This window comes from Sardina pilchardus, chromosome 10 (assembly GCF_963854185.1).
Source record: "Sardina pilchardus chromosome 10, fSarPil1.1, whole genome shotgun sequence".
Taxonomy (NCBI): Eukaryota; Metazoa; Chordata; class Actinopteri; order Clupeiformes; family Clupeidae; genus Sardina; species Sardina pilchardus.
In genome coordinates, this window is record NC_085003.1 from 19,099,006 (window position 1) to 19,124,558 (window position 25,553).

General features: G+C 45.9%; 4 protein-coding genes across 4 annotated transcripts in view; 3 read left to right on the forward strand and 1 right to left on the reverse strand.

Moving 5' to 3' along the window:
- Positions 1–133: 133 nt before the first annotated feature.
- On the forward strand, positions 134–2,676 carry zgc:112052 (protein C19orf12 homolog). Its single transcript, XM_062546844.1, has 3 exons — positions 134–549; positions 1,039–1,199; positions 1,778–2,676. The coding sequence occupies exons 2-3, from the start codon at positions 1,040–1,042 to the stop codon at positions 2,041–2,043; spliced, it is 426 nt and encodes a 141-aa protein (XP_062402828.1). The 5' UTR covers positions 134–549; position 1,039; the 3' UTR covers positions 2,044–2,676.
- A 3,038-nt stretch (positions 2,677–5,714) lies between these two features.
- Positions 5,715–7,601, reverse strand: LOC134094287 (cytochrome b-c1 complex subunit Rieske, mitochondrial-like). Its single transcript, XM_062547764.1, has 2 exons — positions 7,380–7,601; positions 5,715–6,429 (listed from the first exon to the last, which is right to left on the reverse strand). Exons 1-2 carry the CDS (start codon positions 7,528–7,530, stop codon positions 5,819–5,821), a joined length of 762 nt encoding a protein of 253 aa, XP_062403748.1. The 5' UTR covers positions 7,531–7,601; the 3' UTR covers positions 5,715–5,818.
- A 282-nt stretch (positions 7,602–7,883) lies between these two features.
- Positions 7,884–11,370, forward strand: rxylt1 (ribitol xylosyltransferase 1). The gene is made up of 6 exons (XM_062548158.1): positions 7,884–8,083; positions 8,397–8,594; positions 9,081–9,183; positions 9,536–9,850; positions 10,250–10,420; positions 10,914–11,370. Exons 1-6 carry the CDS (start codon positions 7,939–7,941, stop codon positions 11,314–11,316), a joined length of 1,335 nt encoding a protein of 444 aa, XP_062404142.1. The 5' UTR covers positions 7,884–7,938; the 3' UTR covers positions 11,317–11,370.
- A 2,390-nt stretch (positions 11,371–13,760) lies between these two features.
- srgap1a (SLIT-ROBO Rho GTPase activating protein 1a) overlaps positions 13,761–25,553 on the forward strand; it is a 119,276-nt gene continuing 107,483 nt past the window's right edge. Inside the window, exon 1 of the mRNA XM_062547707.1 lies at positions 13,761–14,380. Within this exon, the coding sequence (XP_062403691.1) occupies positions 14,314–14,380 (67 nt within the window). The 5' untranslated portion in view covers positions 13,761–14,313. The remainder of the gene's footprint in view (positions 14,381–25,553) is intronic.

The following is a 25,553-nucleotide window of genomic DNA, read 5'->3' on the forward strand; positions in this document are numbered from 1 at the left end:
ACCACAACAAGGTTGAGAGCACGTGACAGGTCTCCTGTGCCAATGCTGCCCCACCCCCTCATACGTGCCAGAGAAATGCAAAACATAAACCAAACATACCAAACCAGAGAATGACGGGCTCTGACCAAACTATGAACTGGGCTACCAAACCACTAAACAGAGACAGCAAAGCACGTAGAAAATAGAGGCTATAAATGTCGAGGTCTGATTTAAATTGCAAATAGTCGCAGATTATTCGATACAGCATCTGCAGTGTTCAGGCAACTTTGGTATGAATACTGCAACAATTGTTGTGCATATTACAAATTATCTGTTAAATAATGTACAATGATGCTGATCTTGCAACATCATCACCACAAAGCAACACAGGAAGTGAGCGAAGATGTGTCCCATGAAGCTTTGCGACCATGACAGGACAAGAACCAAGAAGCGGTGATTTCTGATGTTCCTTATTCATAGGGTACACAGGGGATAATGTTTCCGATTGATAAACCCGAAGAAACGTAAAAGCTTTAATCCAAAGTCAAATAGTATTTATTTCACTGAAAGGTAGGTGAATTTATCATGCTAATTCTCATTTTCTTTAGCCCATAATAAATTAATTGTGTGCCAACGTTGGTAGGCTACTGGCTATTGAGTGGAACAACTAGTTTGACTGCTAGTAATCTAGTCAACGATCAACTATGTTTGAAGCCAATGCGCAATTATGTCAAAGAAAACATAATTGAGAATCCTGAAGTGAGAGTAAGATGTTGATTTGAAGTAGCCTATGCTTTGGGGTCAATGAAGACGTGTCCAGTCATTATTATTATGGTATATTTTTAGTTAACTGAAGAACACCATGATAGCCTCCAGGGGGCGATATTACACAAATTGTATTGGAAGAAGAAGTGCATCTAATTCACCTTTCTTTACACACACACACACACACACACACACACACACACACACACACACACACACACACACACACACACACACACACACACACACACACACACACACACACACACACACACATTTATGATACATCTCTAGGATGACGGAACGGGTGGATGATGTTATGCGACTGTGTTGTGAACTGTCTGCTAACCAACAAATGAAAACGGCAGTGAAGCACTCTGGGAAAGGTGCAGCTGCTGCTGGAGGACTTGCTTTTGCAGGGGGGTTGATAGGAGGTCCCCTTGGCATTGCTGTAGGTGAGTAGCCTTTCTTAAGCCTACCTTACACTCACAGACTTTAACAAGATTTGGGAAAGAGTCTTGTAAGATTGTAGTCATTTGAGTAAAGTTTGAATGAGGGGCATGAGTTAAAAGACTACAATCTTTCAAGAATCTTTCCCAAATCTTGTCAAAGTCTGTCAGTGTAAAGTAGGCTTTAGGTGAACTAATGAGAATACATCTATGCATGCTTTTATGTTAGTGATACTTTGATGTAAGACCATGTCTCATCTCATATTGGTCAGATGTTTGAGTGTGTGGTGAATGTGTTGTGCAAAAGTATTTTTTTCACACAAACATACGGGCATTTGTGGACCTTTGGGGCGGTAACCTGTTGGAGGTGCAAACAAACACTTTAACGCCATTTGCATCACACAGTATAAGGAGCTCAAGGATATCGTTTGCACCTCCAAGTGGTCTGTGACGTAAGTTTGTGTGAAACAATTCCAACTCCCCAACTCGGGCCATCCCACAGCCGCCTCACCAGGTCTTCTTCTGCCTCTCTCGCTCTCTCTCTCTCTCTCTCTCTCTCTCTCTCTCTTTCTCTCTCTGTACAGGCGGTGCCGTTGGTGGGCTCCTGGGATGCTGGATGACTAATGGACAATTTAAACCGCTTCCTCAGGTCATCATGGAGATGACCTCTGACCAGCAGCAGAAACTCTGTGCAGATGTGATGTCCATCTTGGGCAGTATTCAGTGGACAGACCTGGCTCAGCTAACGGCAGTGGTTATGGGAAATGCCAGTTTGAAACAGCAGGTGACTGCTGCCTTGCTGAGCTATGTGACTCGAGAGCTTCAGGCTGAGATACATTACACTGACTGAGTGGGGTCTGGGAAGTGGGGACAAAGACCTGGGGACAAAGACCTGATGGCCACAGCTTCCCCATGTCTGTAGTCTGTAGCTTCCCCATGTCTGTAGCAAATGGTCTGCGTGTACACATCTGTACGCTGACAATGCACATACGTGTCCTGTTTCTCTAGTAAGCTGCGGAACTGATATTTGTTTGGGATCTATAGCTGGTTGTTTGTGTGTGAAACTAAATTGAGCCATCTCAACGCGTCATTAAAACTTGAATGGTCAGAAGAATGGTCATAGAATAGAAGGCGGGGAGATCATGGATAAACGGGAAACTGTGGGGTTTTTTTCTGATCGCGTTATTCAGACCGAATCAATAATCATAGGTTCTTGCTGTGTTGAATGCCGCTGGGTTACAGATGAAGCCTCTCTGCAGTGTAACTTCTTGTCAAAGAACTTCATACATGAAGATGTGCGTTTAATGTCTCTGGGCAGACTGGGCAGATATCCCAGTGAGATCTTGGATATTTATTATTGATAAATTATCTTCATCTGGAAGACGTCAATAGAACATTTGTAGAAACTTGAGACTGTGTCACTTATCTGCACTTGTGTGGCCTATGGTGTGATGTGTTTTTTTTAATAATAAAAAATAAGTTGCATTAACTTGAGTGAGGATTTTTTAAAATCTGGTGAAATCGAAGAATCAGTGTCCTACATCCTAAACAAACACGTTGACTTGGAAAACCTTACTTTGGTAGATGGTAGCTCTATAACAATGGCAAAATGGGGCAACAAACCCATAACAACAAATACGTCATGAGTGATTTGTCAAAGAGAAACTAGGCCGGTTTGGCGGTTTCTTTGCTGTTTTCTTGTTTTACGCTGGCAGGTTTCTCTGCAGAGCTTCCCCTACAGCTTTAGCATGTACTGTATATTTTGCAACACTACTCAATCGGTCAGTGTGCCTTTTCATGAGCATCATCGCGAGACTTTCTGTTGGTCAGTGCAACGGCCCGCCAGCACAATGTTGCAAGGGTGTTTTTTCTGCCCTCAGGCGCTACTGTAGGTGGAAGCGAGACGGCCACCATTCAACCTGAAAAAAGACATTCCACCATTCTAATGACTCTAATGAAGCTGTTCAGTTAAGCTAAATCAAAGCAAAAAAAAAACCCTTGCATCCTAGATCCCCTTTAATTCTCAAAATCTTGGTGTCACATTGGGTATGTGCATACATTTGTTTGCATATGTCTTACCAGTGCTCTATAGAACCCCAAGAACCCCCCTTTTTTTAAAAAAAAGAGTAGTCTGGCAACAAAGCTCACCAATAAAATCACCAATAGGACATTAAGAGCTGCTCAGACCCAAACCTAAATGTGACTGATGAATGGGTTAGCATGTATGACGCCATGCAGAAGAATGACCAATCAGACAGAAAACAGCAACGATTCTCATCATTTCATTCCCATCCTTGGTCTTGGCCAAATCAGATCCAATGGCTTAAAGACTCACAAATTACGGTCTACAAAGGAAAAATAACATCAATCCATGAATGAGTAGTGTTGGCTTAGACCTTAGGGCTGTTCCACATTAGTTACTCAGTGCTCATGATGTTGATGCTTAGACCTTAGGGCTATTCCACATTAGTTACTCAGGGCTCATGATGTTTTTGCTTTTGCCTGGCCAACACTTTTTACAGTTTTTTCTGAATGCTTAAGCGGCACTAGCATGATTCTTTTCTAAAACTATTAATAAAACAACTCACTGAGTTTGCAAAACTGAAAGCACAAACACTGCTTTGCACTCAGTATGAAATTTTGTAACACACACTTTGCAAAACTGTAGGTACAATTCACTGCACAGCACTCTTTTTGCGGAACTTTAAATACAACTCACGGCTTAGACTCAATTTCCAAATTTCCAACACAATCCTAGCAAAATACTATCTGGCACACTGTCACACCATGAGAACTGTTTTAGATAACTAGTTCACTTTGTAATCACCCTTAGTAGTGTAAATAAGGCACAGGTACGCTGTCCATGTGGAGTACAATGGAAGGAGCAGGAAGAGTGAGTATTAGGAGGCCTAGGAAGAAGAGAAGACGTGGAGGTGAAGAAGTAGGAAGAAGAGGACGCGGAGTTCAAGAAGCAAGAGTGAGAGACGACAAGGACAAGGAGGTGAAGTTAGAGGAAGAGAACAAGGAGGAGCCAGAGAAGGGGAATAGGAAGGGTAAGAAGAGGAAGGAATAGAATTACTGATGACATCAAAGCTGCAATAGTGGACCATGTAATCAACCATGGAATGACCCTCAGGGAAGCTGGTCAACGGGTTCAGCAACTTGAGCCAAAATGTTGGTTTCACTTTGGTCCGCAACTGGTTTACAGATCACTCACTCTTCATTGTACTCAACCTCCCCTCACACTCTCCATTCTAGGATCCAATTGAAGAGCTCTTCTCTGCCTGGCACTGGAAGGTCTACGACCGTCATCCCAATCAATGCAAAGCCCTTTTACAGGCAGTGGAGGAGGCATGTGGGGATATTGACCAGTCATCGTGTCAGGCCTGGATACGACATTCCAAAAGATATTTTCCCCGGTACCTTGGACTGGAGGACATTGCATGCAATGTAGATGAAATTTTGTGGTCGGAGTGTGAATAAACACCAATACTTGAAGTTTGGATCCCTGTATGTTTACAGCCCTATGGCAAAATATGACCTCAAACTGACATAGCCTACCTTGTGCACAGAGAAAGCAAAAGCCAGATATCTTTTGTATTCATACCATCAGGGTGTAGTTGGCATATTGTGTGCTTATAATATGATGGCTTGTGTTTACTGTTTGATACGAAAACACAATTTTTACAAAGGTGTGAAGAGTTATGCAAGGTGTGTTCACTTTTGCAAGAGAACTACAATGTTTTGCTGATTTGGTGAAAGGTTTTCTTATTTGTGTATAGTTTTGCAAAATACAAAAAAATACGCTTAAGCAATCAGAAACTGTAATAACTACATAACTACACTAACTAATTAAAGTAACAGTTAAACATGGCATATGGGCAGCACATGTAAACTTTGGACTTACAACATCTAACTCCGGTCTCAGAAACAAAGTCCTGGGGGGTAGTCCAAGTATGTAGTTTAGTGACAACCTGGGTAAGTTAACTCAGAGTAAGTGGTAAACCTCCTATAACAAAAGCCCACTGGCATTGATTGTTTTGTTAGAATGGAATACAGCTGTACAGCTCTTCTATTAGGAGGTTCACCTACTGCTACTACAGGAGTCGAGGACTACAAAAAAGCTGCTCCAGAATTTATTTGGTCTGGAGCAGTCTCACCTCCTCTCACAAGCGTCTCTGTGTGGCTGTTTTGGTGTGCACCCGGGTGTTATCTGCATTTATTCATTCTAGCAGACGCTTTTATTATGTGTGTGAATTATATCACAAGGCCATTGTCCTTGCAGCGGCTCCTGCTTGAGAGCCTTGCTCAAGGACACAAAGGTGGAAGCCAGATTTGAACCCACAACTTTTCAGACTATTCGCATGCTAGCCCACCCTCACTACTGGTACCAAGGGGAAACCCTCAGTCCTAATAAGTGCAGTGGTCAAATACATTGTCAATGACACTGGCCTGAAACATAAATGCTTTTAACAAATATGGAATGCAAGTCTGAAAGTAGGACAGGATGCATTAACAGTATGTGTTTTAAAAGAATATTTATTATACTTTAGATTTGGCTGGACACATGTAACTCAGAACACACACATCGAGGGAGTATCAGTCTGTCTTGAGCCCTAACTAGTCTAGCCCACAATTACCGTCTCCTCGTCGGGGAACTCATAGTAAGGGACCTCCAGGTTGAGGGGGGCCGGTCCCTTGCGAATGCGGCCAGAGGCGTCGTAGTGGGAGCCGTGGCAAGGGCAGTAGTAGCCACCGAACTCCCCGGCGTTGGCGATCGGCACGCAGCCCAGGTGGGTGCAGACTCCGAGCACGATGACCCATTTAGGGTTCTGGACGCGGTCTTTGTCGTGCTGGGGGTCGCGGAGCTCACCCAGGTCCACGCCGTTCTCGATGTCGATCTCCTTGTCGGTGCGGTGGCGCACGAACAGGGGCTTCCCACGCCACTTGAAGGTCATGTTCTTGCCCTCGGGGATGTCGCCCAGCTTCACCTCGATCTTGGACAAGGCCAGCACGTCGGCCGAAGCACTCATGGAGGAAACAAACTGCGTCACCACCGTCTTGGCAGCGTAGACGCCCACGATGGAGGTGGCGCCGGTCAGCATGTAGGAGAAGGTCCGCCTGGCTTCGCTGCTCTCCTGCGAGGACTTGTTAGGGTCCATCACATCTGGACGCCGGTAGTCGGAAAAGTCCGGGATCTTGATGTCTGTGTGGGCATATCGGACTCCAGCACAACCTGCAAAAGCCATAGAGATTTGATAAAGACAAACTAATCTACACAAATCAATCTGCAAAGCAAAGCAAATGTTCAGTTCCTTTGTCATCACAACAGCAACATGTAAAGAAAATAATCTTCAAGATACAGGCTCTGCAGAACAAAATCTAGGCCTAACACAGTTCTCATGCAGTGTATTAGACAAACATTCCACTACACATCTTCTATGCAACTATGAGAACGGAATCCAAAGGCATATCCAAAACCTTTCTCCCAATTCTCCTCCAGACAGTTTACATATCAGTCACATGACATGGGTTATATACCACGGCTAAATGTAGCTTGAATGTTATGAAGACCTGTTACCTACAGTATGTACAGTAGGCCTAGCCATGTGTGAACAATGCAGCTGAATACAGCATTCATTATAACCTTGGTAAAATCATAATCCTTTGCCCTTAATGAACAGATCATTTGAAACCATTTGCTGTTATGGGTCTATTAATGTCTCAAACCTGTTCAAAGACAACATGCAATTACTTTCCAATTCACTAAACTGCTCTTGTCAGTTTATTACATTGTTACAGAAACACGAAACAGTGTGTCCAGTACACGTCAAACACATAAGCCCTTTTAAATCGAAAAGATAACTCGCTTGAAAAGGTTATGGGGAAAAGGCTATAGACATGTAACAACAACACTTCAGACGTAACATTACGTATCCTTGCCAAGACGTTTGTTATCACACTTTGACAAGGTCGGTCATATAAGCCTGAGGTTTCTAATAACAGGACTTAAAGTAACATTAACGTGTTATAACATGTCACTTTATGCTGACAGAAACTTCTCAGCATACGAACTAGACGAAAAGCACAAATATATACTGCGTTGACTGACTGTTACCTAACTCAAGTTGCTAGCAGTTAGCCAAGGTGGAGTAACGTTAGCATCTAACCATAACTGAACCATACCGTTGGCGTAGGAAGGCCTCGTCTTGGAGTCAAGGGTTTTCTTCGCATTTTCAGTTTTGTTAAAAGTTCCTGCTGTTAAAGCTTTCACTCCAACATTGGTCGCCTGAACGTGTGGGGCCAGGGCCCCAGAACGAGAGGCTAGGGACATCATTTTGCCCAAGCGATAAAATTGCACCGGTTCGGTCACACCGACCTTTGTAAAGAGCTTACGTACTACTCTGTCACAGAATCTACTTCGTGAGGAGCTACATATAGATAACCAAGGAGTGCCTGCTTGAGAAATCAAATCTTCCTTAACCTTGAGTGCATTCAAAACAAACATAGCCTTAACAATCTTTACATTTACACATACATATTCCAGATATATATTCGATATTTTCTTAATTTGTCATCCTAAAACGACAATTTGTAGAATATCTTGCAGGCAAATTGACTCGCCGCAGTCAAAAAATATGACGTCAGTGGTCCTGATGGGTCCTATGTCAGTAGGATTTTGGACAGAATTGTAAACACAAGATTCGCTGCACGCAATTAGTATGCAGGATGGTAACATGAAAAGATGATGAGAGTTCTTCGTCGAAAAATCGTTGTTCTTGTTGTAGCTGCATATGTTGCATTCTCATTGTATGCGGCATATAATGTATTCTTCAGTAAGCGGGTTATGTCTCGCGTCCACAGAGTGGTGAAAAAGGGGTCTGCTGGTGGTAGGTTTCACATCATTCAAACACAGTCAACCAATGCTAGCTTGCTTATCAATTTCGGTTAATGAGCTAAATAGATCTACTACTATTTCTGCAATTAATTTGATAAGCTCATGGATTATTGTTACGGAGAAGTTAATCTAGTCTGTCAGGAGGACGCATTGTTTCGTGTAATATGGTTCACTACATTATCTTTCATAATAAGTAGCATATAGGCTACCACCTAATATGAATACCCACTGATTGATTGAGAGATGTTAAGATACATTATGAAATTCCAAATACAAATTTGTATATATTTTTTATTTGCGTATAGGCGATGCTAAAATTGATCCAAAGCATGCACAGAATCCATCCACATTGGAAAAGGAGTGGAACCCTTGGGATGAAGACGATTTGGCGGAAGAAAGCAACATCCAGCGTAAACGAGAAACTTTCAAGGAGCATTTAGACTTAATCATTAAAAGCAGACCCAAGAGATACAAAGTCCAGATCTGGGGCAAAGCAGCCATAGGTAATTTCCCTTTTTACCCCCAACACATGAATGAAACGAAGCAAAGCATTGTACTGTTCAGCCCAAAGCACATTCTGATTGGTTCCATGCATTCTGATGGGAAGATCACAGTCTGCCTGGCTACTGACGATTAAAGTTATTTTACATACAAACATTAGTTGCAATGTCAATGGGAACGTGCTCAAAAAACAATGCTCTGGCACACTGGCCAGCAACAGTGTTCAAGAAGTAGCCTTGTGCATCATCATCATGTTGAATAGGCTGCATGGTATGACGGTGGTTACATATGAGTTGGTATTCAGATGGTATGAAGGTGGTTACATATGAGTTGGTATTCAGATAGTATGACTGTGGTTAGATATGAGTTGGTATTCAGATGGTATGACGGTGGTTAGATATGAGTTGGTATTCAGATGCTTAGACATGCTTGAGCCCATTGTTTATCCCACTGCACCTCTGAAGATGAACATGTGTCTTCTGCCGCAGGCCTCTATCTGTGGGAGCATGTTTTAGAGGGTCCTCTGAATCCCTCGGACAAAACAGGCCAGTGGCGGGAGGGGGAGATCCAGGCGGGCAAAATCAATTTCAGGTATTTGTAAACAGATCGTATCAGGTATTTCAGGTATTTGTAAACCGATCGTTGCTTGCACACCGGTCACCCTTTTGTTTTTCCACCCAGATGTGCTTTCCAAAGCGTTATCATTGCCTGCTTAACATAACAAGACACGGCAGCACAAATCACCAGAGGTTTTTAGCACTGCTAAAGTGGTATTTATTTTATTGATGCCTGCTTAACAGAATAAGACATGGCAGCACAACTCACTAGAGGCTTTGAACACAGCTAAAGTGGTATGTCTTTTATTGATAGCATAGTCAGCTGAGCTTGCACAACTGTGTCATTAAAACATGTGAGTGCTAAAATAATGTGTTGTGTGTCCCAGCTTTTATACGGGCCCGGCGGTGGTGCAGGGCCACATTCCTGTTGACACGGACAGCGTGGTGCTGGTGCTGAACGGGCGCGAGCAGCAGAAGATCTCCTACTCCACCCAGTGGCTGCAGCACGCCCAGGCCCTGGTGCAGGCCCACACTCTGGCCCACGTAGCCGTGGTGCTGCTGGGCAGCGAGCAGTGCACCAACGACTGGATCAGCCCGTACCTCCGGCGCCATGGCGGCTTCATCGACGTGCTGTTCCTGGTGTACGACAGCCCGTGGGTCAACGACAAGGACGTCTTTCAGTGGCCCCTAGGAGTGGCTACGTAAGAGCCCTTTGCTTCTCTGTGTCCATGCTGTCTACATATATAGATATATGTTTCAGACATTTGGACATCACATGAGGGGATTCAGCACAAGGCCTGAGTAGCCATGTCCATTAGCCTCAGCTACTTTGCTTGCACATTTTCTGAATGTTGATCATTGAGTCCTACAGAGTGCTGTCTTGCTCACTTTTGCACATACACTATGTCCTCATGCCTAGAACGATGTGTGTTATAATTACTAACTTACATTCATTTTTGATACTGAAAACTCTTGTCAGTCACTATGGATGGAATAATATTATTCAAAATGGCACACACCCTTGTCATGTTATGAGCTAAATAGATCACCATTATGATAGTATCAATGATTGTAGCCTCTGACTGTGCTCTGTGTTGTAGGTACAGACACTTCCCAGTCATCATGCCTAGTGCACAGCTGGTGAGCACCACCAGGCCTTACCTCTGCAACTTCCTGGGTACGGTCTACAAGAACTCCTCACGAGAGGCCCTCATGAGCATCCTGAAACAGGAGAACCTGGAGAAGGACTGCATCACCAATGCCCGGGAGAAGTATGCCTCCGATTGATAAAGAATTTACAGGGGTTACATTTGGGCATTTAGTTATACACACAGAGGTCTTGGGTTGTGTTTTGCATAGCATTGACATACAGCTAGGTTGTAGCCAAAGTTGGGTCTTACATTTTTTAATTTCCATTTAATTCATTGCTTTGATAACAAGTTGCAATGAAACAGTCATATTCCACAAACTCCATTAAGCATTAATCTGATCTGCACTAGTAACTAGTCTGTCTATCTAGGTCTACTGCCAAGTACATCTCTGCACATTAATAATAATCATCCCTTTAAAACAACATCTGAACAAACTGTTCCATCTTTGTATCTCCTCATGATATCAATTTCTGTCATTTTTTCTTTACTAGTAAAATATCACTTTCTGTCATTTTTCTTTACTTGTAAAATATCGCTTTGCAAAGTCTCTGAGTCCTCACCTCTCCAGCTCTCATATCTACCCTGTGTGCCCTTTGCTTCTGTGTCATGTTAGGTGGTTGCCCCAGGAGACGACGGAGTCCCTCCGTCAGTACCAGTCGGCGCTGGCCCAGAGTGAGCTGACGCTGTGCCCGGTGGGCGTGAACGCCGAGTGCTACCGCATCTACGAGGCCTGCGCGTCCGGCTCGCTGCCCGTGGTGCAGGACGTCCAGACCAGAGGCCGGTGCACGGAGGGGCGCGGCTCTCCGCTGCGGCTGCTCAAGGACGCCGGCGCGCCCTTCATCTTCGTCAAGGACTGGAGGGAGCTGCCGGCCATCCTGCAGGCGGAGCGCGCCATGAGCCAGGCCCAGCGCGAGGAGCGGCGCCGGAGGCTGCTGGAGTGGTACAGCGGCTTCAGGCAGCAGATGAAGGAGCGCTTCACCGAGGTGCTGGAGGAGGCCTTCTTCAAAGTCAGCTGAGCAGCTAGGGGGCGCTGTGGGGAAGGACTGGTGACTGATCGATCAGCTCGGGAGAGAGGGAGGGAGGGAGGGAGGGTAGTGGGAATCATTTTGTCTATTTGATTCCATTGCATGCCAGGCACTAAAATATTAAGTACACGTCGTTCATTCCTTTAGCAGTAGTGTAGTAAGCCTATTCCTAATGAGTCCTAAATAATACAGCTGCTGCAAAACACACTGTTTTTGTAAACTCCAATAGCTGACGTTGTCTTCTGACAGACATCACTGAAACAGATGGTCTATTCCCAAAGATTCAGACATGTCAATCCAATCCATAGAGGCTGTATGGGTGTGTGTATTGCACACTAAATGGAATGCTGTACCTGTTTGGGAAAATCATATACATTCTGGTGATGTGATCTTACCATGCCAAATAATGCCAAACAGCTAACAGACCTATCTGACTTAAACAGAAACAGAACAAATATCCCATATAAGTAGCATTTTATTCTAACAGAAGGATTACTCCATATGGCTTGCATGATTTGTTTATTTGACCCTTTTCAGGTTATGCATATTGCACCAACCTCTGTTACATGTTACATTGTACATCAACAGTCCCATCAACACTACAGATAAACACTGACAGCACAAGCAAGGAATAATAACCACTTTTCAGTATACTCAGTATTGGCAAATAGTCAAACGGTACTTTTTATTTTGTGCTTAGTGTGTTACTGAACAGGGGTAAAAACACTGTACATGTTTTATTTTCTAATTGTGGTTTTGTTCTCAGTTTAAACTAGTTGTATTGGTGTTTATATCCGTTACAAGAGTAGTGTTTTTCTTCTAAATAAAAAGCTGTAGTGATTACTGTATGTATGTGTGTGATAGGGAGTGGTTAACACTACATTAAATTAATTTTAATCTTTTGAGAAATAGTGCTATCGTTTTTAACATGCTGAGCCAGTCATCAACAGAGTAAAGCATGATTCATCGATTCGTTTTGAAATGTGTCAGTCAGACATAAATTCATATCAGTGTTTTTATTTATGTATGTGCCTTCATGTGCCAAGTTTTAAAACAAATATTGTGTTTGGAATTGTTGTGTAGCTGTAGCAGAAAGAGAGAGAGAGAGAGGATAAGAAGCACATTAAATTATTATTTTTAATACTTGATAACTCATTTGTTTCTCTTTTGATTTGTTAATTAGAAAGAAAGAAGTCTAACCATTGACTTGGTGCCTATAAGAGGTCACAGCCGAGACTCTTTCCCTCTGTGATTCCACACTCGTTGGTGGAATGATTTATCCTTCCCAATGCTCTTCTTTCTAGAGATAGTTTTGGGATCTGCAAAAAGCCTTTAAAGACTTATCTGTTTACTTTGTCTCTATGTTACTTAATGTTCCTTATAGAGTAGTGGTTTGTATGTTTATGATTATTGTTATTATTTTGTTCATTTTATTTAGTCTATCAACAATATTGGTAGCTTTTGTTGTTAAATGTAGGCCATTTGACTTAACTATGAACTATAATTTTAATATTGATTTATTGTGTGTTGGTGTAAATGGCTTTGGACAAACGTGTGAGCCATATGCATAAAATGTATTTAATTCTCTGTTGAAAAAGACCTTGAGCAACAAGGTGCATGCGTGGGACTTGGTTTGAATTCTGATACCACGGACATTTTTTGAAAATACAGAAAGTGCAAGTAAATCTGCGGGTAGTGTGGTAGTTTGAGTCATTTTGACTGAGCCACGAAATTCATCCACACTGAAATAGATTAAAAATCCAAGCAATGCGGTTTAGCGGTGTGACTGTTCAAACATGACCACTAGGTGTCACTAATGCACTTTTTCCATTGTGGTTGTAACGCGGCCGAAGTTCTCTGTAGGCCTACTTTGCATAGCAGGAATCTGGTCATAGTGCAGTCATGTGAAATGTTTACAATGTATCACTCGGTACACTATATGGCTCTGCACAACACGACAACACCATATAGGCTTAATGCTCACCTGAAGGCCAAGGGTATTAAGACTGACGTAGATAGGCTATTGAATGAAAAAGACTACCACATACATTCTAGCCTACTTAAATAATACGTTTTCTTAATCCAATCTGAGTCTTCAAAGTCGACAGTTAGTCGTTAGTAGCCTATCTGGAACCAAAAAGAGGGCCATATCTCAGCTTTTGTCAACTTTTAACTTTTTGTCCAGGATTAACGGTTAGATACTCAGGACAAAAATAAAATTACCTGTCTACCGCATTTGAAAGTGCCTTGGATGGGCTTACAGCAAGAGGGGAAGTATTTCTAGGAGACCCCCTTGAGAATTTCATTCAAAACCCCATTCAGAACGACTGGTGAGAGAAGTTGTCAATCCATTCCATGTTTCCGCCGAGTGCCTGTCCAATCCCTCCCATTTCCAGGGACAATCCGACAGCTGCGCTGCAGACCGACTGAGCAACAACGGCGAAAGACGGGAAGTGTGGGACGGGGCAGCGGTTTTCAGCACGGGAGGAAATGTTAGCCTCGCCACAGTCGTTAATCGCTACAGTGGTACGACATAGTACACAATGAATGTTGCGCCTATGCGTAATTTTTCCTTCCACGAAGAACTCTTCTGACTTCTAAAAGGACTAGTTGGCTGATTTGCGATCGAGTGTAGGCTACAGTGCGCTGTGCCATTTGGAAATTCATTGGCTGGCTCGTTCAGTTTGCTGCTGTTGCTTGCAGGCGGCTGTTCCTCTCCGTGATTTCATTGATAACAGATTTCTGGGGGCTCGGAGAGTGCAGACGGCTTCATCCAACGTGGCTTGAAAACAATGGACTTCAGTAGCAATCGAGGTTGTTGATTTTAGTCTCAAGATATTGAGACAAACACGAACTTATTTTTTTCTTCATGTAGCCACTTTCCAACGGGTGGGATGCAACGCTTGTTCTAGGCGGACAGCAGGACGAATTGTTGGCAAGTTTTGAACTCCAGATAGCTGCTCCTTTGGCAGTCACTAGAACTTTAAAATGTCTAATACTCCGAAGTTCAAGAAAGATAAAGAAATAATCGCGGAATACGAGAGTCAAGTCAAAGGTAAGATACAATTTATAGCATTTGAAACCTAAAGAATCCAGAAACCTAATGATTTTTCCCTAACGTTAAAGACATTTCACTACGTTTAAGAATCGCGAAGATACACATGTCAGGCCATTCTCTGCCTAATATTTATGCAACATTTGTCAAATCATACTAGCGTCCATCTGGTAGCTATTTTTCTAGTTATAGGACTGTGCTGTCGTGTCCTCTGGGAGCATTTCAAACATCCTCAGAGACGCAGTCTCTATTTTCAGCAGTGTATGGCAGAAACCAATATGTTTTTAGAGTTGATTTTTCGTGAATTGACAGGCCCAGCCTAACTGCCCGAGTTTGAATAACCATTGTGGTGGACCTATTAGTCCAAAGCCCTAATGCACTCCTATCGAAATATGTTTGAAAAGTAAAAGGCTTCCAGTCACTGGCTGCCCGCAGAGACCCTGTGCCTTATTTAAAGCCTTAATCCAGTCAAGAACGACAAGCGGGCTTACAGTTCCCCTGCCTTTTGAACTGTTGTCTGTCTGAATCAGAGCGGGTATGTGGTTATAGTCGACAAGAAGGAATGAAATGTTGTTGCAAAGTTTCTGCTGATGGCAATACACTGTAAACGCTCAAACGTTTTCCTAACTTCCCCACTGATCCTTTCATTCCTCTATACATTGGGAAGACTTCTGCAGTTTCTCTCGCTCGCTACCTCTCCCTCCCCCTTCGCTTTCTTATTTTAACCTTTTCATTCCTGAAGTCAGCACAGAAGATCAGCCATTGCTGCTCTGATAACCAGTGGGGGTTGATTTCGGTGTCCAGGAACGGATGGATTCAATGGATTGTGGCAATGTGAAATCCTGCCTTGTGTGTGCTGAGAGAGGCAGAGTTGAGTTTGTGTATGCCTGGACTGAGGCCTCCATCTGACAGGAATGTGCAGACCCCCTCCCTAGCGATGACTAAGGCCTTTAATAGTACTATGATGCACGGTCACACAGTCATTGTAGAGGCGGGTGGAAACTTCTTGTCCGAGTTCATGGAGAGGAAAAGGCATGGCAGTAATAACAATACGATGACACTGTTGTTGAGATCAACAGTCGTGGTCACCACAGCAAATTCTGGCAAGTGCTGTGCCTGTTCCGGTATATGTATAACTTGACCCTCACTAAGTTTGAGTCATGCCTTGCTTAGCAGAACAGTCTATTCTGGACCAATGTATGATTTGAGCAGGTGAGCATTCTTTATTTGCAGTTAAATACAGGGCTGTATATGTGAGCGAGTATGTCTGGCGTGTGGCGGTCAGGGCTCGGCCCTCGAGTGGAACATTTATTCTCTTCTGCTTGTCAGCATGCGGAGATGTTTCAGACTGTTCCCTATGAGCTGTGATAGCTACCACAGCCACCACACACTAGTAACTAAACGCCAAGGAGGAAATGGATTGAATACCATCCTGCATCATCATCTTCACCAGACTCCCAGTGACCTACTCCTTGTCTTGCTGTCCTCTTTCAAGTGTGAATAGATAGAAGATTCCTGAGAGCCAGGGAATAATAAAGCCCATAGTTTGTTTGTAAGTTAATCTGTCCCCCACTGAAGTACCCACGGCTTGTCACTTAGGCTTTTTCAGAGCTTACTCAAGCTATAGAGTCTACACATGCTGCATCAATTCATCCGAGGTTTGAAAGCAGAGCCACACAGAGACTTTGCGCTGACATGACTCATGTTCCCAACTCCCCTGGTTGGTCTCAGTGCTGCTGCTGTGTACAGTGTTGGAGGAGGAGAAGAAGGAAGCCGAGCGAGCGGTAAGAGGCCGGCCCGGTCCGTCTGCGTTCCCCTGGCAGATGGTTCTGAATGAGGCGAGCTGGCGGGAGGTGCTGTGAAGACACCTGGGATTAGCGCGGCTAAGTGGTGGTGTGTGAGGCAATGGGATTAAAGGTCGCGTAATCTGGATGTCAGGTAGTGATGACCTCGTGGTCACCAGCCTCCTAGCCTCAATACTCCGGCAAGAGGCTGGAAACCTGTTTAATGAGCTTACATGTTGCAGGGTCATGTATGTATACGTGTAGGTGATGGCCATAAATAGTGTGTGTGTGTGTGTGTGTGTGTGTGTGTGTGTGTGTGTGGGCCGCCAGCCGGTGTCTTCAAACAGGGTCTCCCACTCATGAGAGAGCGTTGTTATGAGTGCGCTTGTTTGTATGGAGGGGCATGGCATGTCCTTTGGCACCTCGCCAGTGTCTAACGTTGGCTACACGTTGGCTGACAGTGAGGCACAGTGAGAGGCAGAGCCTGCGACGGAGAGGATTCGGCCGGCAGAGATGGCGTGTGAGTGCTGCCCCGGGGCTCCGTGATGCCGTGCTCTTGGACGTGTGTTTGGACCCCCCCCCCCACACACACACACACACACATCTGCTTCGGCCTCCTCAGCAAACCCTGGTGCTGCTCCATCACTCAAACACACATACACACACACACACACACACACACACACCATCTCTGGGATTCCTCCACACAGACAGGCGGAGGAAGCAGCATCTCTCTCTCTCTCTCTCCAGTGTTAGCTAGCTTGAGTTGCTACAACCAGCAGCTAATGCAGCCAGGCAGCTACAGCGCTACACTCTGTGGGTGTGTGCATGAGGGCTCACAGATATGCCCCCACAGCGTAGTGCTGTAGCAGTCTGACTGCTCGGATATCTCCTTTAAGCCCCCTCTCTCTTCTTCTTACGTCTTCTTCCTCCTCTCTTCCCTCCCCGTCTCTCTCCTCCTCCTTACGTCTTCCTCCTCTCCTCTCCTCCCTCCCCGTCTCTCTCCTCCTCCTTACGTCTTCTTCCTTCATCTCCTCTCCTCCCTCCCTCCCCATCTCTTCTCTTCCTTTATCTGACAGAAATCAGCAGCAGCCCCTCCACTGGAGCTGATGCAAGCATTCAGAGCTAGCTTAAGCTCTTAACACTTTTACTGGATCAAACCACTCACAAATTGAAAGTGTGTGTGTGTCTGTGGGTGTCTCTGTGGGTGTGTCTGAGTGTGTGTGCGCGGGCGCGCGCAGATGTCTTAATGAATTTATATTTATGCAGCTATAAGGTAGCTTATCTCTGCCTGTCCTGGCTCTGTGGGCTGCTTTGCTATTCCCATGGTATGGAACAACTCTCACTGAGAAACTCTGCCACCAAACTTCCAAATGGCCCAATTTTCTGACTTTGTGAAACTGTGCTGGTGACCCAACACAAAGTTTTTGCTCTCCTTTTCATTCCTACCAGCTCCTCCTCTCTGTCTCTTCATCCTCCTCTCTCTCTCTCTCTCTCTCTCTCTCTCTCTCTCTCTCTCTCTCTCTCTCTCTCTGTCTTTCTGACCTTCAGTGGATTGTCCTGGTCTGTGAGCTCCGAGGCTGAGTGAGCAGCATGCTTCTCTCCGTGAGCAGGAAGTGAGCGCTGGAAGCTGCGTTGCCTTGGCAGCGTGTGCGGTGAGCGAGAGAGAGCGATTCCTCTGGAACGTGTCGTGCACGCCATCATGCTAACGTGACTGTGCACTCGCTCTACCTCTCCATCTCTCTCTCTTTCTCTCTCTCTCTCTCCTGCTGCCACTCTTCCTTTTCTTCTATCTGTGCCAGGTGCCAGGGCAGGGCAGGGCAGGGCGGCTGTTGTTGTTGTTGTTGTTTTATTTTGCCGCCCTCTGGCCAGCCAAAGGAGGTATGATACTGTAGCTCTGCTTGTTTTTACTTGGTCAGTTCCTTTGGTGTGTGTGTGTGTGTGTGTGTGTGTGTGTGTGTGTGACAGACACACACACACACACACACACACACACACTCTCTCTCCAACCTCCTGTGTCAGAATGGGGTGGGGTGTCGTGGCCCTGTGCCCCCCCTGGAGAGGCTGCTGACAGGCCTCCTGCCCCAGAGCATCATAAATGCTGACCCCTGACCCCGACTCCCATCCATAGAGGAGCACGCATCTCGCTGTGTGTTCCATTATCAGACGTGTGTGTGTGTGTGTGTGTGTGTGTGTGTGTTCGTGTTCCCTGCCATCTGCCAGACCTCTTTGGTGTGCAGAGTGTCTGAGTGTGTTATGCCTGACTGTTGGCCAGAAAACCCCACACAGTAGTATTCAGCAGCAGAAGCAGTGGCTGGTTCGCCATGTGAACAGGCAGTGATGGAGGAATCGATATCCATCACATCAAGCGTCATGTGACCAGGGGTCAGATGTGGGCTGGATGACCGTTATACCACTGTGGAGTCAAATGTCCAAGCGTAATGTTTTACCCTATCTTTTACTGTCTATGGTTTACCGCACTTCTCTATAGTCATGACTCATGAGTCATGTTCAGAGTTTTCTAGGTTGTAGACTGACCTTTGAACTCCTTAAAATCACTCTCAAATCAGCTTCCATCCTCTTCACGGATACTGAAATCAACACACACACACACACACACACACACACACACACACACACACACACACACACACACACACACACACACACACACACACACACACACAGGGATCATGCAGAGGGGGCACAGAACTGTATAACTCCATTTAGCACCTGATCACCACTCGCCCGGCCATGTCAGTTCTTGGATGCTGGTAGTCAGTATTCCGCCTGCATGGCCGCCCCTCTCCCCCCTCTACCCCCTCTCTCTCCCCCCTCTTCCCCCCCTCCCAGTGAAATGAGAGACACATGAAAAGAAGGAATTTGTGTCTCCTCTCTCTGGCCTGCGGCGAAAACCTGAACTGGGTGTCAGGGGTGCATCCTTTTTCATCATGGGCCTTTTGTATTGGTCTCGGCAGGTGTGTGTGTGTGTGTGTGTGTGTGTGTCTCAGCTACTGATGTACTCAAGCAAGGTGTGTGCGTCAAGGACACTCTCTACTTGTTTAGAGAACAGAAGACCCTCTTACCAGAGTCAGAGTTGCTAAAATACTTCCATCTTAATGCAATTGAAGAAATGATTGAGCAATGCACATCTTCACTTAAAGATTGAATAAATAAACAACATAAACACTCAAAGAGTGATTTTTCTCCTATTTGAATCTGACATCTAAATCCAAGCATTTGCACCATCTAAGCCTTCTAAAAGAATTGTCCAGCTCTAGGGCAGATCACTGTAAAGAATTGTCCAGCTCTTTCTTGGGCAGATTACTGTAAAAGACCAGGCATACTTTTGTCACTCACTACTGGAAGAAACGGGCAGAGTGTTTTTTTAATCGCCCAATGGCAAGTGTTTAATCACCCAATGAGCACGCTAATTGGGTCGGGTCAGAGGTTCCAATAACGTTGATACTGTTGCTAATGGCAACGGTGCATGGATGGGCGATGTGACAGGAGTCGGTGTGTTTAGGGTGTGTTCATTTGGATTGGAGGTCAGTGGGGTGTCAGAGTCAGGCCTCTCGCTGTGTGTGTGTGGTGTGTGAGACCCCGTTAGTGGTGAGGTCTGGTGATAGTTCAGTGGGAGATGTCATTTTGCCATTTGAACTAGAGAACTGAGGAGACCGTTTCCTATTCTGGGACAGAACACTCACTTCAGTGTACCATTCAGGGACAGAACACACATTTCAGACAAACACACATTATTTGTTCATGATAGATGTAGTCATAGTCATCATATGTTTTTTTTTTTTTTTTTTTTTAAGTGTTTTTTGTGTGTGTAGATTGGGTGTATTTGCTTCACAGAACCACCACGGTTTTCCTCTTCCTGTTGTGTGTCCTAATAGACTGCATTATAGTCTGTCTTTCTCTCTTTCTCACACACATGCACACACACCTACCATCTGTTTTAGTGACCCCTGCCGAGTGTCCTCCCTACTGGTGCCACGGAGAGGAGGTGTGTGTGTGTGTGTGTGTGTGTGTGTGTGTGTGTGTGTGTGTGTGTGTGTGTGTGTGTGTGTGTGTGTGTGTGTGTGTGTGTGTGTGTGTGTGTGTGTGTGTGTGTGTGTGTGTGTGTGTGTGTGTGTGTGTGTGTGTGTGTGTGTGTGTGTGTGTGTGTGTGTGTGTGTGTGTGTGTGTGTGTGTGTGTGTGTGTGTGGTTATTGACAGGACCATCTGTGGTCACTCCTGCTCTCTCCTGTTTAATAAACTCTGCTAACACCTCTTTCTCTCTTTCTCTCTCTCTGCGCTCCCACACTAGCCGCTGCCCCCCACTCATGTGCCTTTTCCCACCCACAGTGTTTTTCACAGTGGCCCCAATAAAAGGCAGCACCCACCCCACAGGCCCCTGACCCAACTCCCCGGCCCCCCCAGCACAAAGGCCACACAATGGCCCTGTAATTCAGACGCATTGTTGGAGCAGAGGCCTGCAGGGGGATGGACCGGCCCTGGGGCGGCTTGTAAGCCTGTGGCTGTGACTAGCCGCTCACCGCGGGGTGAGGCCAGCATGCCGTTGGGGTGGGGAGGTGCGTTCTGTTTCACTTTCACACTCAAACCCCAACTCACCGGCATTGGGCCAATCGCACCCTAAAACAGTGCTGAGCCAGATCACACCAAAACGGTAACCATACCATATCACCGCAAAGCAACAACAACAACCAAAATAACAACAACAACAACATCAAGATGAATCTGACTGGTGACTGCATGCTAGCGCACTAGCGTGGTGTATCTGTAGGAGGAGGTGCACCTAACCATGTGGGCTGCTGCTGTTAGTGTTATACAAAGTACACACACTCACACACACACACACACACTCACACGCACACACACACTCACACACACTGTTGTTTGTGTTATTCAAAGTGCTTTGAAGGTCAAAGGAAGGAAGGGAACAGAAAGAGAGGGAGATGTGGAGGTAGAGAGAGGAACGAGACAGGAAGTCAAGAAAAGAGTGGGGGAATAGAAAGACACGTAGTCAAAGGAGTCGAGACAAGGGAGGTGTTGTACACGGAACATGGGTGGGGGGGGTACAGAGAGAGAGAGAGAGACAGAGGTAGAGAAGAAGACAGAGAGAGAGAGAGAGACAGAAAGACAGTAAAAGACAGAGAGACAGAAAGAGAAAAAAAGACAGAAAGAGAGAGAGGGAGAGAGAGAGAGAGAGAGAGAGAGAGAGTGGCCCAAAGAGAGTAACAGATGGCAGAAGGGCAGGCTGCTGGCGAGGCCTGTTGGCAGGCTGTGTGGGTGGCATGGCGGCGGCAGCAGCAGACGAGTGGCGCTGAGCTGAGCTGGACATGTTGGGTCTGTAGGGGGTGGAGGGGCACCGGGGCACCGGAGCCCAGCAGCCCAGCTCACACGTGAGGAGACGCACTAGCTACACCCCGTCTACATCCACCAGCAGACTAGCTACACCCCGTATCCATCCACCAGTGGGACTAGCTACACCCCGTATCCATCCACCAGCTCACACGCCAGGACACTCACTTGGGACTAGCTACACCCCGTCTCCATCACCTGCGGTCAGCTCCCGTGTCACACACAGGCATCTTTCCCTGTCTTTGTGTTTGGTGTGTGGAAGGTGACTGCAAACATCCTGAAAAGACAAACTGTCAACAGCACACACACACACACACACACACACACACACACACATACACTTGCTTACTCCATCCTTTCCTTTATTTGCCTGAACCTTGTGACATCTGTCTGGACATCCTCTGTCTGCTGTTTGTCCAAGGCTCAATGAGTCGTAAGTCCTCCACAGCCACTGAGTCCTGTCGCCCCCCCGACACACACACACACACACACACACACACACACACCCCGTGCCCGGTGCTCTTGTCCCACCTTAACCTCCAATACAGCACAGCATTGAACTGCACTGTCTGCTCCACAACCTGACTTATTGATGGCCATAGTTCTGAACCAAGTGTCAACACAAAGTTGAGAGCGCATCTCACAAATCTCTCTGGTTCTGTGCAGTCAGACAGCTACAGGCCAATGTTCCTGCGTTTTGTTTTATGTCCTCTCATCTCATCTCTCGTCTCTCGTCTCGTCTCGTCTCGTCTCTGGTCTGATTCGGATCTGCTGAAAACTGCTGAGCGCGGGTCCCGCCACAGTGTGCCTCTCCTGAGTCAGTGCGATCGTATCTTTGGAAGGGTATCGCCCCCGCAGCTCTGCTGAGACGGGGCGATGCGGCCCTGATAGGGGAATGCCCGCGGGCCACCTCCGGCCCAGAGCCGGTCCACATCCGCACCATAGTTCACTGCAGCCTGAGCGGCTGTGTGTGAGTACGGGGCACAGTGATGAGTCATGCAGACACATTAACATGTGGTTCCGCTGCGGGCCCTTTTTTTTTTTTTGTTCAACTGGAGCGTTGGATTGCTGTAGAAATGCTTCCAATCAATTATTTATCGCTCGCTCAGGATCCTGATTGATCAACGCTTCAGGGAGCCGGATGTTCAGGAGGACCGGCCCGGAGTCGGTGTGGACAGTCTCACGTTCCGCTCGGCACACTCGGATATTCTCACCGCTATGAGGACGCCATGGTGAAACGTGACACCTAGTGTGCGCCTCTGAAATATTGTTTTAGGCTGATGGGCCTCTTGTGCTAATCCTCAGATCCTCCATCTTGGAATTTGTGTCTCCTTTGTAGGCTTGCCCCCCCCCCCCCCCCCCCACACACACACAAGCTCATTGTGAGCAATGCCTAGCACGCAGCTCACTGGAAGGCCATCATTAGGGGAAGATTGGCTCGGCCATTTGTCAGGAATGTTTAGCCCTTAGCTAAATGTTTTTTAGATGCTAATACAGAAACAAGAGGAGGCACTGGCAGCCGTACAGAAGTGTAATTAAGCTCACAGAAGCAGCAGTTGTCTGCGTGCCCTTGTCCTAACCTGTTCAGTCTGGCCCCCTCAGCTGCACTGTCTTCAGTCGTGTACAGGAAGATGCCTCCTTCGTTTGGCTTCCTGTGTCGCCGAGGGGCCTCACTTCCGAGACCCTGTGAAGTAATCCTAATAGACTGTGTTTATGGAGTGTTGCTACTGTGGGGAGCACTGCTGTAAGTGCACCACAGCAAAAGAGTTTAGTTGGGAAGTAAACATCGCACAGTTCCACTCAAACACAAGAGAAAGAACAACAGAGCGAGGCGTGGCCTGTTAAGATCTCAGCTCTGTGCGCCTCCAGACGACGGCAACGACTCCCCGGGAGCGATGAGCAGGTGGGGGCTGTTGTGCCTGTCACCATGGATACCACATACTCATCACCTCCCCCTATTATGTTTATAATGCATCCCATGATGCAACAGTTGGAAGGCCCCCTCCCCAAACGCAAACACCTGCTCCCTCTGCCTACAAAACAGACACGTGTTGCCACAGTGTTATGCAATGGTGTGGCATATACACATCCGTAACGTAGAACCAGTCCAACGGAACTGCTGCCATAATTGGCTGTAATCTGTCAGTGGAGAGTTGGTACTGTGTTATGTTTGTCTTTGAGTGCAGCAGGCGTAGCACACGTGTACTCAGGCCAGGCGCTGGGGGACGCGGCACCACGTTTGAGTCGTCTTGAGAGGGCAGGTCAGCGTCAGGTGGTCAGAAGATCACCTGACTAATACAATAGCAGCACTAATGCCACAGGATCTGTGTGTTTGTCTGCTTATTTGAGCATTTGGGTTAGTCTTTCTTTCTTTCTTTCTTTCTCTCTTTCTCTCTTTGTCGTATTTCTTTCTTTCTTTCTTTCTTTGTCTTTTTTCTTTCTTTCCTTCTTTCTCTGTTTGCCTTTTTTCTCTCTCTCTCTCAGCTCTCTCTCTCTCTTCCTGCTGTCATTCTCTGTGAGCCGGATGGCCACTGTTGGCACTCTGCCCAGCTCCGCTTCTGTGTCTGTCCCTTTCAAATGAATGCAATTCCAAACAATCAGATGTTTGGCCCGCGCCGGCCACAGTGCTGCCTTTCTGGACGGCCCGGCGAGGCGAGTCAGGCCACGTCTGCCCCCATCAAACGCGCGCTCATATTTCCCCGAGTCAACAGACAAAGCCCCGCCATAATGGGCGGCCCGGGAGACGCTGAATGAGCGCCATTGTGCGGCGTAATCATTTCCCTCCGCTTCTAGTCTCTCTGTCAGAGCGCTCCGTGCCAGCACTGCTACCAGGGCCACCTGATGGACGAGAGCGATCGAGAGTGTGTGTGTGTGTGTGTGTGTGTCTCTCTCTGTCTCTCGCTCTCTCTTTTCTCTCTCTCTCACTCTCTCTCTCTGTCTCTTCTCTCTCTCTTTTCTCTCTCTGTCTCTCTCTCTCTCTCTCGCTCTCTCTTTTCTCTCTCTCTCACTCTCTCTCTCTGTCTCTTTTCTCTCTCTTTTCTCTCTCTGTCTCTCTCTCTCTCTCGCTCTCTCTTTTCTCTCTCTCTCACTCTCTCTCTCTGTCTCTTCTCTCTCTCTTTTCTCTCTCTGTCTCTCTCTCTCTCTCTCTCATTCTCTGTCTCTGGTGTTCTTCATACCCTTGGGGAGGGGAATTTAGTGGAGTTTTTTTTTCTTTCTTTGTATTTCTGCAGAGAAAAATAATTTGTCTGTTTCACTGGCTGACATTTCCAAGTGCTGTTTCAGTGGGGATTTGGGAAGGTGATCAATTCTGAACTGTGCTTCTAATCTGCTATTACACACACACACACACACACACACACACACACACACACACACACACACACACACACACACACACACACACACTCCACACTATAATCCAGTGTCTCATGCTGTCTTGATATTTTATGAAGAGATGACTTGGTGTTTGGATTAGGGGTTGGAATTGCAGAGTAACTCTCAAATCAATACTGTCAAGATACTTTATCCATGATAACGATGATATCACAATTCAGTGATTCTGTTGGACTTGATGCATCGCACAAGATGAATCTACCATGCATTACAGTATCTGCATAATAAAGAGGAAGAAAAGGCAAAAAGATGGAATTATGTATTTATTCTCTGCGTCTCTCTAGGGATTTGAAATGGTGTACAAAGGGCTGAGAGTTTTAGCGGAGTCCCTCTTCAACATAAAACATATGTTCAACAATGAACAGAAATAAAGACAGAGAATATAGATAACAGATTTCTTTTTAAAGTGTATATTTCAGTGTTCCCAGATGCGTTTCAATGTGTTTGTTTGTATGTGTGTATGTGGTAAATTTGTGTATGAGTCAATCCTGTGAGTTTGAATATGACTCATGAACACATATCATACCAGGTTGTTTTTATTATTATGTAATCCGACTGTGTATCTGTATAAGAGCTCATGTCTGTGTGTGTGTGTGTGTGTGTGTGTGTGTGTGTGTGTGAGACCCCTG